This window comes from Artemia sp. Qi Xiang Cuo, chromosome 7, assembly GCF_049724085.1.
Source record: "Artemia sp. Qi Xiang Cuo chromosome 7, ASM4972408v1, whole genome shotgun sequence".
In the NCBI taxonomy this organism is placed as follows: Eukaryota; Metazoa; Arthropoda; class Branchiopoda; order Anostraca; family Artemiidae; genus Artemia; species Artemia sp. Qi Xiang Cuo.
Window position 1 is genome coordinate 40,490,674 of NC_142800.1, and position 12,672 is coordinate 40,503,345.

Genomic DNA, 12,672 nt, shown 5'->3' on the forward strand with positions numbered 1-12,672 from the left:
GTTCGAATCGCTCGTTCGTACTGAATGAATGGTGTCGGACTTTAGATCTTAGTATCTAATCTGATATTATGACTATTGCAATCTTTCCTACAGGATATTGTGAGATTGGCTCTTAGCTTCCCAGTGTAATGATATTGATATTTCATTATCCTGCTTTATGTTGGAATGTTAAATATATATTTATCATCATAAAACTTTATAATCGTTACCGTCAAAATCGTAGGTGTACAAAAGTTTGACCCTCAGGGGGGGGGGGGCTTCCTTTTTTCTTTTTTTTTTGCTAACTGTGTAATTTTTAGGTGGACACGGCCAATATTCTAAGCATTAGGGAGTATCAAAGGATTGTTTTAGGTAACAGGGTATCTGAAATGAAAAAAAATAAGTGTGTATTCTAAAACGTTGTTCTACTGTTCTTTCAGTTCTATCTTATTTCTGTTCTTTCAGTATTTTCAAAAGTTTTTGAAAAACCTATGCAGTAGCAGCTACTCTTGTTTCTGGAGAAGAAAGGGCTTCTTAATAATCGCCAGTTTGGCGATATCGCCAGTTTAAGGGCTTCTTAATAATCGCCAGTTTGGGTTCAGACCAGGGCACTCCACCCAAGAGGTATTAGCAGCTTTAAATTTATGAATAAACAAAGCTCTTGACTCTGGCCTACAACCTGCAGTGGTTCTGCTTGATATCAGAGAATCATTTGATAGTATGTACCATGCAATTCTCCTCGGGAAACAGGAACACGTAGGAATACGAGGCGAAGCTCTGGATTGGTTCAAATCTTATCTTAGGGCCCGCTGGACTTATATAGGAGACGATCCAAGTAACGATGTACTCGTCAACTGTGGTGTCCCCCAGGGCTCAATATGGCCCTCTACTATTCCTGATCAACTTTAATGATAGAAGTCGAGTGCTGAACCCCGCACACACTAATCTTCGCTGCTGTAACCTATGCCACGATGGAGATTATTTTCAGTCCGAAGATGATGACAATGAGCTCGTGGCCTTTGCTGATGATTCGACGCTTGGTTGATAAATCTTGCGTTTTATATTTTTCCTGGGTTGGAGGTGTTTATCTGGAGATATGCGGTATCCAAACTTCCAGAGGTCTGATTAGTCGCGCCAAAAAAGCGCTTCATCAAATACCTGGGAATCCTCCTTGATGAGAACCTGTCGTTCCTGTATCACATCCAAGCAGAAGAGCTGAAGCTATCCCGGAATCTTGGAATAATAAAAAAACTGAAGCATAGCTTGCCACAGAAAACACTTGTCCCTCTGTACAACGCCCTCATAAGGCCCCATTTCCAGTACTGTAGAGGGATCTGGCAGTCAACTTTCAAATCTCATTTGCAAAAACTGAATTCTATTCATAGACAATGCCTCATATTCATTGGAAAAAATGAAGAGTACTTGTCACTAGAGTCGCTACAACAGCTGTCATGCTTGACCTTGGTGTTTAAGTTTCTAGCTAGTGCGCTGCCATTTTCATTTAAAACATTATTCCGGTCGATCTCGGACCCTCATAATTTGCCCACTCGATCGTCATCAAACCCGCACATACCCTTCACCCCAACTCTACGATCAGATTTTGCTCCAAATATAACATTCACAAATATATGGAATCTGATCCCGGAAGAGCTGAGAGGTAGGAGCTCCCTTGCATCATTTAAAAAAAGAGTAAAAAGAATAATTCATTGGCATTACAAAAGAAAAATTAAAGTAGTGTGATAAATAATGTAAAGTATGGTAAATAAAAAGTTTTAAGACGAAAATATAAGTAACTAAAGCATGATTTTTTTATTATTTATGATGGGATTGCTTCCCCCTGGGGAAAGGAGCGGGAAGGTAATGGTTATTTGTTGTTTTTATTTTATTAATGAGAGGTAATGTTGTGTCTGGGAGAAAGAGCGGTGACCACTCTGCGCATTGATATTGATTGTGGTTCTCGGCGTCCAGAAATGGACTGAGTATTTTGTATTATGTGCGATTTACTTTTTGTCTTTGTAAATAAACCCATTGAATTGAATTGAATCATTATTTTGGAGGGAGTCCTTTGGACGTATCTACCCCCCCCCCCCCTCCCCCCGCCTTGGCTATTTACATGTTTGGTTTCATCCTGAACTTTAGCATAGGAAATTCTATTTGTGGCATATATTTTTTCGATTTGCAGGATCTCAGTGGAAGTGTGCAAGAGCATTGGGAAGGCGTGCGTGTTCAGTATTGTCATTGGAAGAATGATAGCCAAATTTTAGTTGCCGATACGCATCAAAGAGTCCGACTCTATAACTTTGATGACTCAACTGACTTTACCGTGTAAGTTTTTGTGTTGTTGTTTTTTCAAATTTTTTATGTTTTAAATACTATTTTAGATCAAGTTTCGCCACTACCAGACCATTTAGGCAAAAACAGGTGATCAATAAAAAATAGATTTAAATTTCTCAACTCTAAAGTGCCTGAGCATTAGTGTAGCATAAACTAAGAGATATTTAATAAAAATCCTGTTGGAATTGATCTATCTCTCAGAGCCCCAAATAATATTACTAAGAATTTAAGCAAATATTTTGCTTCAATTGTTCAATCCCCATAATTTCTACCTCTGCTATAGAACAAGTTTCAGGATTTTATGCATTGGTCCCATACATACAGGTATTACGCTTGTGCTAGTCTTTTCAAATCTTTAGAAGGTCTTTGAGTAACTAGGCGAAAATTCAAATAATCCCTAGTATCTACATTAGACACTTTAGTTACCAATCATTTATGTACCACTCATGAACCTACAAATGGCCTACTATCTTAAGTGACTCCGACAATCCAAATATTTGGCCAAATCATTCTGGTCGATCGTAGCATCATCATCTACATACTGCTGAGTAATTTGGGACTCATTTTTTTCCTATTGGAAATATTGCGATCTCTTTCTTATCTGTTAGGTCTCAAGTTACAAAAATTCAAAATTAAATTCCAATCCCCTCTTTCATTTCTGTGGTGGAAAATGTTATTGAGGCCATTCTTTATTGTTGTTTTAGTCAATGACATTGGAAATGAGTTTTCTCACCAATCGAAATTTGTGAACAGCTCATTCATTCTAGAAGTTTTTTTTTTTGGCCTCAGAAGGTTTAGTGCCAAATGAATAACTTTTTCTCTGACGAGATATGCTGGTGATTTGTATCCACGGAAACAGTGGCGGTAAACCTGTAAATCAAGTCAAAAAGCTGAAATACAATTTTTTAATTTGAGTTACCTCAAATGTGCACCCACAGTGAGTTATAGTGAGTGCGCTATCATATACTTTTCTTAATTTTTTTTTACGTTGATAATAATTTTTTTTTTTAATAATAAATAATTTTTTTATAATAAAATTTTTTTTTTTAATTGTTGTATAATAATTAGAATTATGTACGTAATTATTTATATTTTATCAAAATAAATATTTATAACTTTTTAATAATAATCAAATAAATTTTTTTGTTTAAAAATAAATCCTTAGGTTTTCAGCCCTAAGGATTACCAAACCTCCATTTTCAATTATTAAACTAAATTTGTTTTACTAGGTAATGCTTGACTCCAAAACGAGGACATTGATTTCTTATCTCCAGCCTAGGAGCAAGGTTTAGTAAAATTGATTTAATTAAAGGTTTAATTAAAATTATTTTTAAATTACTATATTAAATATTTAAAAAACTTTAATAATAATTAAATAAATTTTTTAGGTTAAAAATAAATTCTTAGGTTTTAAGTCCTAAGGATTACCAAACCTCCATTTTCAATTATTAAACTAAATTTGTTTTACTAGGTAATGCTTGACTCCAAAACGAGCACATTGATTTCTCATCTCCAGCCTCTTTAATAAAGGAGCAAGGTTTAGTAAAATTGTAAAACCTCCATTTTCAATTATTAAACTAAATTTGTTTTACTAGGTAATGCTCGACTCCATAACGAGCACATTGATTTCTCATCTCCAATCTCTTTAATAAAGGAGCAAGGTTTAATAAAATGGTTTAATTAAAGGTTTAATTAAAATTATTTTTAAATTACCTTATTAAATATTTAAAAAATTTAATAATAATTAAATAAATTTTTTAGGTTAAAAATAAATCCTTAGGTTTTCAGCCCTAAGGATTACCAAACCTCCATTTTCAATTATTAAACTAAATTTGTTTTACTAGGTAATGCTTGTCTCCAAAACGAGCACATTGATTTCTCATCTCCAGCCTCTTTAATAAAGGAGTAAGGTTTAGTAAAATTGGTTTAATTAAAGGTTTAATTAAAATTATTTTTAAATTGCCATATTAAAGGTTTAAAAATTTTTAATAATAATTAAATAAACTTTTTAGGTTTAAAATAAATCCTTAGGTTTTCAGCCCTAAGGATTACCAAACCTCCATTTTCAGTTATTAAACTAAATTTGTTTTACTAGGTAATGCTTGACTCCAAAACGAGCACATTGATTTCTCATCTCCAGCCTCTTTAATAAAGGAGCAAGGTTTGGTAACATTGGTTTAATTAAAGGTTTAATTAAAATTATTTTTAAATTACCATATTAAATATTTATAAATTTGTAATAATGATTAAATAATTTTTTTAGGTTAAAAATAAATCCTTAGGTTTTCAGCCCTAAGGATTACCAAACCTCCATTTTCAATATTAAACTAAATTTGTTTTACTAGGTAATGCTTGACTCCAAAACGAGCACATTGATTTCTCATCTCCAGCCTCTTTAATAAAGGAGCAAGGTTTAGTAAAACTGGTTTAATTAAAGGTTCAATTAAAATTATTTTTAAATTACTATATTAAATATTTAAAAAATTTTGATAATAATTAAATAAATTTTTTAGGTTAAAAATAAATCCTTAGGTTTTCAGCCCTAAGGATTACCAAACCTCTATTTTCAATTATTAAACTAAATTTCTTTTACCAGGTAATGCTTGACTCCAAAACGAGCACATTTATTTCTCATCTCCAGCCTCTTTAATAAAGGAGCAAGGTTTAGTAAAATTGGTTTAGTTAAAGGTTTAATTAAAATTATTTTTAGATTACCATATTAAATATTTAAAAAAATTTAATAATAATTAAATAAATTTTTTAGATTAAAAATAAATCCTTAGGTTTTCAGCCCTAAGGATTACCAAACCTCCATTTTCAATTATTAAACTAAGTTTGCTTTACTAGGTAATGCTCGACTCCAAAACGAGCACATTGATTTCTCATCTCCAGTCTCTTTAATAAAGGAGCAAGGTTTAGTAAAATGGTTTAATTAAAGGTTTAATTAAAATTATTTTAAAGTACCATATTAAATATTTAAAAAAATTTAATAATAATTAAATAATTTCTTTAGGTTAAAAATAAATCCTTGTGTTTTCAGCCCTAAGGATTACCAAACCTCCATTTTCAATTATTAAACTAAATTTGTTTAACTAGGTAATGCTTGACTCCAAAACGAGCACATTGATTTCTCATCTCCAGTCTCTTTAATAAAGGAGCAAGGTTTAGTAAAATTGGTTTGATTAAAGGTTTAATTTTAAAAATTTAAATTACCATATTAAATATTTTAAAAAAAAATTATTTTCAGCCTTTTTAATAAAGGAGCAAGGTTTAGTAAAACTGGTTTAATTAAAGGTTCAATTAAAATTATTTTAAATTACCATATTAGATATTTAAAAATTTTTAATAATAATTAAATAAATTTTTTAGGTTAAAAATAAATCCTTAGGTTTTCAGCCCCTAGGATTACCAAACCTCCATTTTCAATTATTAAACTAAATTTGTTTTACCAGGTAATGTTTGACTCCAAAACGAGCACATTGATTTCTCATCTCCAGTCTCTTTAATAAAGGAGCAAGGTTTAATTAAAATTATTTTTAGATTACCATATTAAATATTTAAAAAAATTTAATAATAATTAAATAAATTTTTTAGATTAAAAATAAATCCTTAGGTTTTCCGCCCTAAGGATTACCAAACCTCCATTTTCAATTATTAAACTAAATTTGTTTTACTAGGTAATGCTCGACTCCATAACGAGCACTTTGATTTCTCATCTCCATTCTCTTTAATAAAGGAGCAAGGTTTAGTAAAATGGTTTAATTAAAGGTTTAATTAAAATTATTTTAAAGTACCATATTAAATATTTAAAAATTTTTAATAATAATTAAATAATTTTTTTAGGTTAAAAATAAATCCTTAGGTTTTCAGCCGTAAGGATTACCAAACCTCCATTTTCAATTATTAAACTAAATTTGTTTTACTAGATAATGCTTGACTCCAAAACGAGCACATTGATTTCTCATCTCCAGTCTCTTTAATAAAGGAGCAAGGTTTAGTAAAATTGGTTTAATTAAAAGTTTAATTTAAAAAATTTAAATTACCATATTAAATATTTAAAAAAAAATTTATTTCCAGCCTTTTTAATAAAGGAGCAAGGTTTAGTAAAATTGGTTTAATTAAAATTATTTTTAAGCTACCATATTAAATATTTAAAAATTTTTAATAATAATTAAATAATTTTTTTAGGTTAAAAATAAATCCTTAGGTTTTCAGCCCTAAGGATTACCAAACCTCCATTTTCAATTATTAAACTAAATTTGTTTTACTAGGTAATGCTTGCCTCCAAAACGAGCACATTGATTTCTCATCTCCTGTCTCTTTAATAAAGGAGCAAGGTTTAGTAAAATTGGTTTAATTAAAAGTTTAATTTAAAAAATTTAAATTACCATATTAAATATTTAAAAAAAAATTTATTTCCAGCCTTTTTAATAAAGGAGCAAGGTTTAGTAAAATTGGTTTAATTAAAATTATTTTTAAGTTACCATATTAAATATTTTAAAATTTTTAATAATAATTAAATAAATTTTTTAGGTTAAAAATAAATCCTTAGGTTTTCAGCCCTAAGGATTACCAAACCTCCATTTTCAATTATTAAACTAAATTTGTTTTACTATGTAATGCTTGACTCCAAAACGAGCACATTGATTTCTCATCTCCAGCCTCTTTAATAAAGGAGCAAGGTTTAGTAAAATTGGTTTAATTAAAACTATTTTTGAATTACCATATTAAATGTTTAAAAAAATTTAATCATAATTAAATAAATTTTTTAGGTTAAAAATAAATCCTTATGTTTTCAGCCCTAAGAATTACCAAACCTCCATTTTCAGTTATTAAACTAAATTTGTTTTACTAGATAGTAATTGACTCCAAAACGAGCACATTGATTTCTCATCTCCAGCCTCTTTAATAAAGGAGCAAGGTTTAGTAAAATTGGTTTAATTAAAACTATTTTTGAATTACCATATTAAATGTTTAAAAAAATTTAATCATAATTAAATAAATTTTTTAGGTTAAAAATAAATCCTTATGTTTTCAGCCCTAAGAATTACCAAACCTCCATTTTCAGTTATTAAACTAAATTTGTTTTACTAGATAGTAATTGACTCCAAAACGAGCACATTGATTTCTCATCTCCAGCCTCTTTAATAAAGGAGCAAGGTTTAGTAAAATTGGTTTAATTAAAACTATTTTTGAATTACCATATTAAATGTTTAAAAAAATTTAATCATAATTAAATAAATTTTTTAGGTTAAAAATAAATCCTTATGTTTTCAGCCCTAAGAATTACCAAACCTCCATTTTCAGTTATTAAACTAAATTTGTTTTACTAGATAGTAATTGACTCCAAAACGAGCACATTGATTTCTCATCTCCAGCCTCTTTAATAAAGGAGCAAGGTTTAGTAAAATTGGTTTAATTAAAACTATTTTTGAATTACCATATTAAATGTTTAAAAAAATTTAATCATAATTAAATAAATTTTTTAGGTTAAAAATAAATCCTTATGTTTTCAGCCCTAAGAATTACCAAACCTCCATTTTCAGTTATTAAACTAAATTTGTTTTACTAGATAGTAATTGACTCCAAAACGAGCACATTGATTTCTCATCTCCAGCCTCTTTAATAAAGGAGCAAGGTTTAGTAAAATTGGTTTAATTAAAACTATTTTTGAATTACCATATTAAATGTTTAAAAAAATTTAATCATAATTAAATAAATTTTTTAGGTTAAAAATAAATCCTTATGTTTTCAGCCCTAAGAATTACCAAACCTCCATTTTCAATTATTAAACTAAATTTGTTTTACTAGATAGTAATTGACTCCAAAACGAGCACATTGATTTCTCATCTCCAGCCTTTTTAATGAAGGAGCAAGGTTAGGTAAAATTGATTTAATTAAAATTAATTTTAAATTACCATATTAAAAATTTTCTCCAGCCTCTTTAATAAAGGAGCAAGGTTTAGTAAGATTGGCATGAACTTTCATTTTTATTGTGTGCAAAAAGCTCATGAATTTTTAATTATCTTCATTAAATTTTTATTCAGTGCCTGTTAATACTGAGAAGATCTGGCAAAATAGTTAGCTTAGTAATTATAAGCTTTTTCGGACCCACAGAATTCAAATATACAGAAAAGCAATATCCACTCGGCAGAGCTCCATCATTTTTGATCCTACTGATCCTATGACGTATCCTACTGATTGCATCATGAATACCGCAGTCTTTGATTTCTGCTAATTTAAAAAATCTTCATTTTTCTTAATTAGAAGCTAGATTGAAATTGTAAGAAGTTAGCAACTGCAAAGAAGGGGTGAACTGAAAAAAGTTCTCTGAATTTGGTCGATTAATGTGATTACAGTCACATTTAATTTCATTCTCATTTAAACTTAAATATGACCCCCTTAACACTTATCAGGTAGAAATCAAACGTTTATTTTCCTTTAAGCAAAACAAATGATCTTATATATTATTCTTTAAAATAGATATAGCAGACCCTGGGTGTCCCGATAAATCACTCAAGGGTGGGGGAGGGAAGCCTGGAAAATTCTAAAAGCGGATGGCAAATGTTTGATGAAAGGCTTTTATCTAGAAGTGGGATATTTTTGAACGAATTACAAGGTCAAGCTATTTTTGTGTATGCAGTTGATCTTTCTGGGTAGGGGAGGATATATGCTTGGTCTCATCCTTCCTTCTGCAAGTAATCAAATTATTTAGACGAAAATTATTGCTAGCAGTGAAAACTAAAAATTAATGACTTCAAAATGCTGAGACATTCACTTATTTTACATATAGACATCAAGGCCGTATCTGGGAGGGGGGCTAGGAGGTTTGAACTCCCCCCCCCCGAAATGTTTGTATGACTCGTAAAAACGTAACAAAAATGGACTTAAACAAATTTTGTATGTGTTTTTTGAGTTTTTCTGTGTAAACCCCCCCCCCCCCCTTAAAAAAAAATTTTGAGTAAAACCCCGTCCGAAAAAAAATCCTGGGCACGGCCTTGATAGACATCTTGTAGTCCTTTTCTCAGAATCCAAATAATGATTTATATTATTGAAAGTGAAACGCTTGACACGAGGCTTACTGACATGACGATTATAGTAAGCCGAAGGTATTTATCGCGGGTATTGTAAGAGCTTTATTTCAAGTTTACACCAAATATGCTGTAATAAAAGGTAATATTTCTGAAGTTTTTCTCTTTAGGTTCCAAGATGACATTTCAAATGATGTTATGAGTTTTGCTGTGGACAAATCAGGAAGAAATATAATTTTAAATATCAAAAACCAAGGAATCCATTGGTGGGATTTAACTGACAGGGTCCTTGTTCGAAAATTTCAGGGAGTTAGTCAAGGCTTCTTCATGAATTATAGCTGCTTTGGAGGAGTCAATGAAGATTTCATTGCTTCTGGAAGTGAAGGTATTCCTTTTTTTCTTACGCAAATATTAGATATGATTGGCAGCTAAAATCTTGATGAAAGCGATAACAGCATAGATATCATTTTGTTTAATGTAAACAACCAAATCCTGCTTGTTACGCTTGCTCGCCTCAACCAAATTTTCCTTACTAGATGATTTTTTACAGCATTTATTTCGCTTGACAGGCATGTAAGCCATAGAGAAGGGGGGCTTTCATATCCATGCCCTCTCCTGATCTCAATATTTTTTTCTGCAATTTCTTATGTTTTTCGTATGTCTTGTAAACTTTTGGGCTTTTTTTTATTTGTGCCCCTCCCGACTGCTGAAATTTATATGTATGTACGTGTCTGTCACTTGGTTAGGTTTATGTTCAGAAGATTGTTTGTTTGATTTATTTGATTGTAGGATTGTTTAGGTGGGAAATAGACAGTTAATAACTATAACTTCCTGTAATCTTTTCCCAGAAATAGGAACTAAAAATAGTTTCAGCAGGCAGGTACACAAGTTTTTTTTGTCTTTGCTATTCTTTGGGCTATTCTGCTTTAATCATCTTTTTATTTTCAGATAACCAAATATATATTTATCATAAATCAAAGGAGAATCCAATCCAGATACTATCAGGTCACACGAGGAACGTGAACTGTGTTGATTGGAATCCACGCTACCCTGATATGCTAGTGTCGGCATCAGATGATGGAACCATTAGAGTTTGGGGACCAGCTAAACCTTCAACTTCAAAAGGTATATTTTGTCAAATGTATTTTTCGATTTCTCATGGTGCTCAGTAGAGGTTCTTTTTCTAGATGGTTTTGAGCCTTCAGCTTGGCTCAATTTCCTCAAAGGATTTTTAACCAGGGTGGGGCTGCTGAAATACCAAAACTGTCTGGATTTTTTTATCGGTTGTAAGACTAAATTCCGATTAAGTTTTACAGATATATTACAGTTGTTTGGGACCGCCGTCTAACTTGCATTCATATCTGTACGTCATAGCTATATCTAAATGCTGAAAGGTTTTTTCTCTCTATCTCAATAAAAAAGAAACATCTAGCGTTTTTCAAGATGTTTCCATATACCATATTTTACGGTATATGGAAACGGGATATCCTATGGTATATCCTGTTTCCATATACTAGATAGGACCATATCGTATCTTAAGCTCCAACAAAAAATATATCAGGGTTTTGCCTCTTCTACTAACTAAATAAAAAACTTTTTCGTGGTAAAATTAAGTGCAAGTTTAAAGCTTTAAACGAATGGAAGTTTGTATGAATGAAGAAATAATTTCTTTATTTTTGAAAAACCTTACTTTATATTGCTGATAGTGTCGGTAGCTCCCAGCCAATCACTGACTGCAATAATTACGCTATGTATTGCAACAGGTTGCTGAGTAACGTTGGTAATTTCTAAGACCACACTGCCTTTCCATGATGATAATTAAAAGCCCGAATAGGGATAAATCCTTTTATTTTTAAGTGATAATTTATAAAAAGTACTGGATGTTTCTGCTGATGACGGCGACTGCATGTGTGACCGAAATATTCAGTATTTTTGTGAATTATCACTGTCTAATAAAAGGATTTATCCATATTCAAACTTTTAATTATGGAGGATGCAATAACCTAAACTGAAGCTTCAGTATATTTCCAATAATGATACGAGAGTATTCGTTATTTCTTTTAGTGTTTTTTTTTTTTTTTTTTTTTTTTTATGCCTGATGGCAAGCTAGAATACCTCATTCAAAAGATTACGTACAGATTTCGTTAAAAGTTAAAATTTTTGTATTTTCATAAATCCATTCTGTTTTATCTCTTGGTGGATTGAATTGAAAATTTTTGTCGGGTGGGGGGTGGGGGGATTAGGAGGACTTGGAATTATGTGATTGAGGGAAGGGGCCAAAATATTTTGTCTTTATTTCTCAGAATCAGGATACATACTTTTTTTGGTTTTGTTTTTTCATGTCTGTCGTTCGACAGGCTGTTTGGCTAATATAAGCTAATAAAAAATGTTATTTTCACTTTTCATGGAAAAAGAACTAATGTAAATTTTTAATGTGAATTTAATTGGCATAATTTCGCACGTTTTAATAGTAGTTATGTTGGCTAATAAGCTGCATTAATAACTGAAGCTAATGTCAATTATTGCTAGGAAAATGGCTGCAGTAGCCGCGTTAACAGTAGCCGCACAATGATTTTGACTTCTATATTGAAAAAGTAGCCTCAGGTGAGTAATCAACAGCCCCAGAAATTACTCCAAATGCTAATTTTGTTGGGAATCAAGCGACATTTATGTAATATACACTTTGTGTGTCTTATTTAGCACATTCACACTGCGAGTTTAATGAGTTATTTGGTCATTTAGGGCCATTTCCTAATTAATCCAAAGCTCAGGAACAAAATACAACTTTAGATAATAAAAATCAAAAAAAGAACGACAAAACGACAAAAAAAAGAAACACACCAAGGTTCAACTTTTAACCAACAAACACTATACCCTCAACTGTTATGCAGTTTTTTGAAAGTAACACTGGGTTTATTTAAAAAAAAAAAAAAATATACATGATCGATTCCCTGAAGCATGCTTGTGCGGGAGAAAATGTCTTGCATGTTTAAAACACATGCAAGACATGCATTTAGGGCTTGTACCAAAACTTGATTATCCTTAATGATAAGTTTTTGTTGTTGTTATTTTGTTCCAGGACAACGGATAACAAAAAACTATAGCCAATTTGTAATAGCATACGTGCTGAATGAATTACGATTTTAGCTCCTTTTGTGTACTACAAGCATATTGGTAACTAAATTTGATTTTATTTGCCAATTTAGTCTGAGGGTGTTACCAAGTAATTAATTATCATTAATGATAATTGATTTGTGGAGCATCCCCTTAGCGGATTTGTGGAGTATTAGACATGACTAGCGTTTGTAAAACATTTACCTGATGGGAT

General features: G+C 30.9%; 1 protein-coding gene across 1 annotated transcript in view; it reads left to right on the forward strand.

Moving 5' to 3' along the window:
- LOC148950270 (WD repeat-containing protein 26-like) overlaps window positions 1-12,672 on the forward strand; it is a 49,650-nt gene that overhangs the window by 34,356 nt on the left and 2,622 nt on the right. Inside the window, exons 8-10 of the mRNA XM_089092276.1 lie at window positions 2,162-2,304; window positions 9,515-9,729; window positions 10,293-10,469. Coding sequence (XP_088948402.1) covers window positions 2,162-2,304; window positions 9,515-9,729; window positions 10,293-10,469 — 535 coding nt within the window. The remainder of the gene's footprint in view (window positions 1-2,161; window positions 2,305-9,514; window positions 9,730-10,292; window positions 10,470-12,672) is intronic.